The sequence below is a fragment of the Alligator sinensis genome, unplaced genomic scaffold, assembly GCF_000455745.1.
Source record: "Alligator sinensis unplaced genomic scaffold, ASM45574v1 scaffold527_1, whole genome shotgun sequence".
Lineage (NCBI taxonomy): Eukaryota > Metazoa > Chordata > Crocodylia > Alligatoridae > Alligator > Alligator sinensis.
Window position 1 is genome coordinate 3,434,361 of NW_005841958.1, and position 6,646 is coordinate 3,441,006.

General features: G+C 62.4%; 2 protein-coding genes across 4 annotated transcripts in view; both read right to left on the reverse strand.

Moving 5' to 3' along the window:
* Positions 1-47: 47 nt before the first annotated feature.
* TYROBP (TYRO protein tyrosine kinase binding protein) lies at positions 48-2,838 on the reverse strand. Of its 3 annotated transcripts, none has more exons than XM_006020557.3 (5): positions 2,216-2,838; positions 1,555-1,575; positions 1,018-1,149; positions 456-502; positions 48-291 (listed from the first exon to the last, which is right to left on the reverse strand). In XM_006020557.3, exons 1-5 carry the CDS (start codon positions 2,268-2,270, stop codon positions 226-228), a joined length of 321 nt encoding a protein of 106 aa, XP_006020619.1. In that variant the 5' UTR covers positions 2,271-2,838; the 3' UTR covers positions 48-225. The 3 variants fall into 3 exon arrangements, with proteins under 3 accessions (XP_006020619.1, XP_025055974.1, XP_025055975.1); XM_025200189.1 differs by having other exon boundaries at positions 1,018-1,186; XM_025200190.1 differs by lacking the exon at positions 1,555-1,575.
* A 150-nt stretch (positions 2,839-2,988) lies between these two features.
* The window catches only part of LOC102371026 (beta-1,4-galactosyltransferase 3-like), a 4,970-nt gene continuing 1,312 nt past the window's right edge, over positions 2,989-6,646 (reverse strand). Inside the window, 5 exon segments of the mRNA XM_006020577.3 lie at positions 2,989-3,559; positions 4,061-4,165; positions 4,630-4,752; positions 6,042-6,229; positions 6,572-6,646. The exon segment at positions 6,572-6,646 is cut by the window's right edge and continues 16 nt beyond it. Coding sequence (XP_006020639.3) covers positions 3,427-3,559; positions 4,061-4,165; positions 4,630-4,752; positions 6,042-6,229; positions 6,572-6,646 — 624 coding nt within the window. The 3' untranslated portion in view covers positions 2,989-3,426.

The window sequence follows — 6,646 nt, forward strand, 5'->3', positions numbered from 1 at the left end:
AATTAAACCATAAAGGTTGAAAAATACCGCAATGAGGGGAGGGGGTCTTTTTTTTTTTCTCAAAATCCACCAAATCGACCCCCAAAATGGACTAGATCGAAACCATGTTACTGGGGCGACCAGCCTAGTCGATTCGGGGGGAAGATGGAGCCTTTCGGGTCCGTGGTGGGCCAGGGGGCGCGGGGGTCACTGGGAATGATGGACCAGCCCGGATGCCCGGGGTCTTCATTTGCCGGCAGCTCCAGGGCCCTTGAGGTCGCTGTAGATTTCCGTGCGCTGCCCCTGCAGCTCCTGGGGGGAGGAAGGGCGGTGAGAGCCCGGACACCTGGGTGCTGTCTCCTGCTGATTCAATGCCAGCCCCCCCCAGGCCTCAGTTTCCCCATCTAGCTTAATGCCCCCCCACACACATGGAAGAGCTCCCCCCGGCGGGTTCCCTGGCCTGGAGGTGCACTTACCTGGTATGGGGACTCTACCTCAGGGGCGCATGGCTTCTTCACATCTCCTAGGAGGAGAGGTAGGGGACGGGGTGAGCAACCCGCAGAACCCAGACGTCTGGGACGTGCACCCACACATGGAACCCAGGTGTCCAGTCTATCCCAGTGTCCCCCAGTCACCCTCCAATCTATCCCAGGACACCACCAGGGCATCCCACCCTAAACCAGTGCCTTCCAGTAACCCCCAGTAGCCCACAAGTACCTTTTCAGTCCACCCCAGTACCCCCACCACTCTATCCCAGTAGCCCCCCAGTATGCTGTCTATCCCAGTGCCCTCCCAGTCTATCCCAGAGCCCCCAGTGCCCCACCCAGTATACCCATGCCCCCAATCCATCCTAGTGCCCTCCCCATCCATTCCAGTGGCCCCAGTGCTCCACCTAGTACACACCAGTGCCCCATCCAGTCCATCCTAATGCCCTCCCCACCCATCCCAGTAGCCCCCAGTGCCCAGCCTAGGAAACACCAGTACCCCCCAGTCCATTCCAGGGCTCTCAATGCCTTCCCAGTACCCCCCAGTACACACCAGAGCTGGACGGCAGGCGGCAGCGGGTGGCAAGGCAGTAGACGGCCAGGGCGATGAGCAGCGTCAGCACCAGGTCCCCCAGCACCAGCCCAGCCAAGGCCCCCCCGCCCAGTGCCGGACACCCCCCGCAGCCTAGGGGCACAAGCACCGTCAGGGGGCAGTAGGATGGCTGGTGGGGTACAGACGTATTGGGGGGCAGGATATGGGTATAAAGGGCCAGGGGGCTGCGGGTGGGGTGAGGGGCACCGGCAGGGCTGGAGGGCAGGGTGCTGGTCAGGCATGAGGGGCACCGGCAGGGCTGGGGTCAAGGGGCTGTAAGCCAATGGTACAGGCCAAGGTTGGGGGGACCCCCCCCCCCCCCCCCCCTCAGCAGTTCAGGCCAAAAGGGGCTCAATCCTTGGCTGGGAAGAGTACCACCCTCCTTTTAAATTGGTTTAGCCCAAAGGACTCAATCCTGAGCCCAACCCCCACCCCCCTTAGGCCTGGTGATATAGTCCTGAGATGGGGCAGGGGAGGACAAAGGGGGGCTCTACTTACCCTGCTGGCCTTGAACAGAGCCTGGAAGATACAAGAAACACCCCCCAGCCTGAGTCCCAGACCCAGGGGGGGGGGGGGGGGGGGGAGGGGGGCCCCGATGCCTGAGTTTTCTCTCTGAACTGCAGTAGTACGTTGTTATCCACCTGTAGGACTTAGGTAAGCACCCTGCCCCCCACACCCTGCTGGTGTCACTCACTCCCCAGCAGCAGCCCCCTGGCCGCTCCGCCATTCCTGGCTGTCCCCACCCAGCCACTACTTCCCCTTTCCAAACCAGACTTCGTGAATGGTGGGGGGTGGGGGGGCGCAGCTGGGATCCCGGACGCCTGGGTGCTCCCTCTGGGAGGGCGGTGGGAGCTGGGGGGTTAGAACAGACCAGGCTGAGCCCGGACACCTGGGTTCTCTCTCCTTGCTGCTCATCAGTGCCTCAGTTTCCCCACAGGCCTGGGAATGAAGACCCCAAGGGGAAGTCTCAGGACCTCCCCCACCTCATCCTGCCCCTGGTCCCATACCCGAGGGGGGTAGAGGGCTGTGGATCAGGAGTGAGGAGCACCAGGGCTGAGGTGGGACAGGGGGCTGCATGTCAGTAGAGAGGAGCAAGAATGGGGCTGCAGGTTGGGAGTGAGGGGCAACAGTAGGGCTGGGGGGTAGGGGGGGCACTCACCCAGCAGCGCCCAAGCCAGAAGGGCACCGAGAAGGGCATGTTCTGGGGGCTCCATCTGGACGCCTGGGTCCCCTGGGGCTGGGCAGCCCAGCCGGATGAGGACAGACAGGAAACCCAGAAAGAGGAAGGGCCTGGGGGTGCGGGGGGGGGAGCCACAGGGCCAAGCTCAAGCACCACCCTTGGGCCAGCCTGCAGGCGTGGAACCCAGGCATCCAAGCCCCCAGCATCCCCACCAAGCACCCACTCCCAGAGCTGGAGGACCCAGGCATCCAAGCCTCCAAACCTTCCTGCTCCATCCCCCAGCTCTCCCCCCACCAGAGAAACCAGGCCTCCAGGCTTTCCCCCCCCCCAGCCACCAAAATGCAGCTGGCTCTGGGGGGACCCTCCTGGGAGGCACGAGGCCCTGCCCCTAGGCATGACATCACAGGCAAGCAGTGCTGTAAAATAAATTGCACTTTAATATGAAAGGAAAGGAGCAGGCCTCCCTGCCCACACCCCCTGGGGCACAGGCCCCAACCCCCAGTCCCCCCTTTTACAAGAGACCCCAGTATAAAAAGTCCTGGGGAAAGATATTAGGGAGGACCCATCTCCCCCACAATGAACCCCAATGGTACAGGCCAAAAGGCCCCATTCTGCAATCCAATAATACAGTCCCAGGGGGCCCACATCCACCCCCCCCCCTTGAATACAAGGGTACAGGCCAAGAGGCTGAAAATAGTGGGGACAAATCCATCCCCTAGTCTAGTGGTACAGCCCCAGGGGCCTCCCATTCTGGGCTATGGAGGAGTCTGATCCACCCCCCAACCCAAGTGGTACAGTCCAAAGACCCCAATCCTTGGTTTTGAGGATGGGGGGCGATTCCCCCCTTAATCCTCCGTGTTACAGTCAAAGGGTGCCAATCCTGTTTCATCCCCCCCTTAATCCCAGATGGTACAATCCAAGGGGCCCAATCCTGGGCTGGTGGGGGCATTTGATTCCCCTTTATCCCCAGTGGTACAGTCCAAGAGGCCTAGATCCTTAACCCTTAGTGGTACAGCCCAAAGGGCCCAATCCTGGGCTTGCGGGGAGGGGAGGTTTCTGACCTTCCCCCATTTCACCCCAGCAGTTTAGTCCTGGGGGCCCGATCCTGTGCCCCTGGGTTCTTTGGTTTCGGAGCTGGGGATATGTGGGGAGTAGGCGTGGCCAAGCCTGGCCCCGCCCCCAGGGAGGGGTCACGTGGGGCGCCCTATGTCCACAGTGAGGTTGGTGTAGAGGGGGCGGAGCTCCTTGGCGATCAATCGATACTCAAGGGTGTTCATCCCGTCCAATCGCCATGTGCGCCGCGTCCGTGCCAGGAGATGGAATCTGAGGGCAGAGGGCAGGGTCAGGCCAAGCCCTACCCACCCCCAAGCTAGGCCCTGGCCTCCACTAAGCCCTGCCCCTTGCTTTATTCCCCCACTAGGCCCCACCCATTTGACCAAGCCTCACCCCCCCAATCTCCTCTTTAGGTAAGCCCTGCCCCAAGCCCCACCCCCAGCCATGGAACCCACCCCAGCCAAGCCCCTCCCACATGATGCCCCTCCCACTCTGCTTGGGGAGAGAAAGGGGTGCGGCTTAAGGGGAGGAGGCTAAGCTCCGCCCCTCCCCAAACTCTTCCCCTTCTGCCCAAAGGGCACACCCTCCCAATCCCCACCCTTCCCCAAGCCCCTTCTCCCCAGCTGCACCCTTCTAAGCCCCGCCCCTACCTCCACAAGCCACACCCCCAAGCCCTGCCCCTTTCCCCAACCTACTCCCCAAACCCCAACCCCTCCTCCCCTAGGCCCCACCCTTCCACCTTTTCCAAGCCCCACCCCCTCCTCCCAGCACCTCTTGGGGTTCTGCTCGTTGCCCTTGTCATGGCCGTGCTTGATCATGCGGTAGCGGCCGACGGCCAGCGCCGGGCGCGAGATCACCATGCCGCTCAGCGCCACCCTGGGGGGACAGGGGCGTGGACCCCTCACAGCTGGAGGGGACCCAAGCATCCGGGACCCCACTACCCCACCAGAGCTGGAGGGGACCCAGGCCCCCACAACCTGCCCCCAGTTAGACCCCACTCCCCTACCAGAGCTGGAGGGAACCCAGGCATCCAGGGTCTCAGTACCCCCGCTAGATCCCACCCCGCCAAGAACTGGAGGGAACCCAGGAATCCAGGCTCCTGTTACTCCCTGTCCCAGACCCCACTGCCCCCCCAAAGCTGGAAATAACCCCGTAATAATCTCTTCAGCTCTGGGGAGGGGGGAGCTGGGAGCCCAGATGCCTGCGTCCCCTCCCTCCCCAACACTACTGCTGCCCTGCCTCAGTTTCCCCTCCTAGATAATCAGGTCCTCTAGACACACCCCTCCCCAAACCGCACCCCCTCCAAGGCCCCGCCCCTTCCATCAAGCCCTGCCCCCTACCTGATGGCAATGTCATCGTCCTCGCCCCCCCAGCCCCAGTAGTTGTTGGGGATCCCGTTCATCTTCATGTACTGCTCAGGGGTCAGGGCCGAGACCCCCCCAAAGTAGGTCTTGTAGGGCAGCCTGTGGGGGGCAGGGGTGGTCAGCGTGGGTGGGGCGGGGCTCCAGGAGGCCCCATCCCCTTCCCCATGAATGCACCAGCCTCTAGGATGGGGCAGCAGCCCAGTGGAAAGGGGACTGAAAGCAGAGATGCAGCTGGCTCCGGGCTGAGACGCACATCACAGGTTGGGTATAAACAGGGACCCCAGGGTGCAACTGCCTCCGGGGTGGGTCTGGCTATAACAGGCCCACCCCCAGCTCTGGCTGGCTCTGGGGTGGGACATATCAGAGGCTAGATATAACAGCCCCTCCCCCAGCTGTGGCTGGCTCTGGGGTGGAACTGGGTATAATAGGCCCCCCACCGGCTGCAGCTGGCTCTGGGGTGGCACATGCCAGGGGTAGGTATAACATGCCCCCTAGCTGTGGCTGGGCATAACAGGGACCCCTGACTGCAGCTGGCTCTGGCGTGCGGCTGACTAGAAAATGAACCCTGTGATGCACCTTACTCTAGGGTGGGACACATCCACAGCTGGGTATAGCAGGGCCCTTCCAGCTGTGGCTGACTCCGAGGTGAGACACATCAGGGGCTGGGTATAACAGGCCCATCTGGCTGCAGCTGGCTCTGGGATAGAACACGTCATAGACTGGGTATAACAGCCCCTACCCTGCTCCTCCAGCTGCAGCTGGCTCTGGGGTAGGACACACTAGCAGCTGAGTATAATCAGCCCCCCCCCTCAACTGTGGCTGGACATAACGGACGTCTGACTACAGCTGGCTCTGGGATGGGACTTGTCACTGCCTGAGTATAACAGTCCCTCCCCACTCTCGCTGCGGCTGGTTCTGGGGCAGGACACACTAGTGGCTGGGTATAACAGCCCCCTTCCCCTCGGCTGCAGCTGGCTCTGAGGTGGCGCACACACTAGTGCAGGGGTGGGCAAAATGCAGCCCGTGGGCCAGATGCAGCCCGCCAGGCCATTCTATCCAGCCTGCAGGGCCACTAAAAAATTTAGAAAATTAATATTTGTCTGCCCCTGGCTGATTGTCATGTGGCCCTTGATGGCTTGCCAAAACTCTACCAGTAAATGGCCCTCCGCCCGAAATAATTGCCTGCCCCTACACTAGTGGCTGAGTATAACAGGGACCCCTCAGCGGTGGCTAAACATAACAGCAACCCCTGACTGCAGCTGACTCCACGGTGGTACAGGTCAGTGGCTGGGTAGAACAGCACCCCCAGCTGCGGCTGGCTCTGGGGTGGGACTGGGTATAAAAGAAACGGCCCCCCCCCACCCCCGCTGGCTCTGTGACACACGCACTTGTAGCCGAACTTGTCCATGGCGGCGGCGGCATGGCGCGGGTGCCGGTCACACACGTACAGGTTGCGGTCGTCCTCGGGCAGTAGGTCCACGTCATGGAAGTAGACGCAGTCCCAGTCCTCATCTTTCATGGCCTCCTTAAACCCCACGTTCAGCAGTTTCGCCCGGTTGAACGTCTCGTTCCCGGCCTGGGCAGGAGGTGAACAGCAGAGAACCCTGGTGTCCAGGCCCCCTCCGCCCCCAGGAAAAGGCAGCGCTCAAAGCCCCCCAGAGAACCCAGGTGTCCTAGCCTGCGCCCCCCCACCGCACAGAGAACCCAGGCCCCCTACCCAGCTAGTCCTAGAGACCCCAGCCCCCTGCCCCCGGAGAACCCAGGTGTCTGGGCCCCCTCCTCCAGAGGACCCAGTCCCGGCCCCGCAGAGAACCCAGGTGTCCAGGAAACCCAAGCCCCCTACTTGGCCACCCCCAGAGAACCCAGGTGTCTGGGTCCCCCCGCCCCTGGAGAACCCAGGCATCTGGGCCCCACGCACCTGGTGCACAACGTAGAGGCCGTAGCGCAGCTGCTGGCGCCGCAGCAGCGGGTGCAGGTGCTGCAGCAGCAGGCG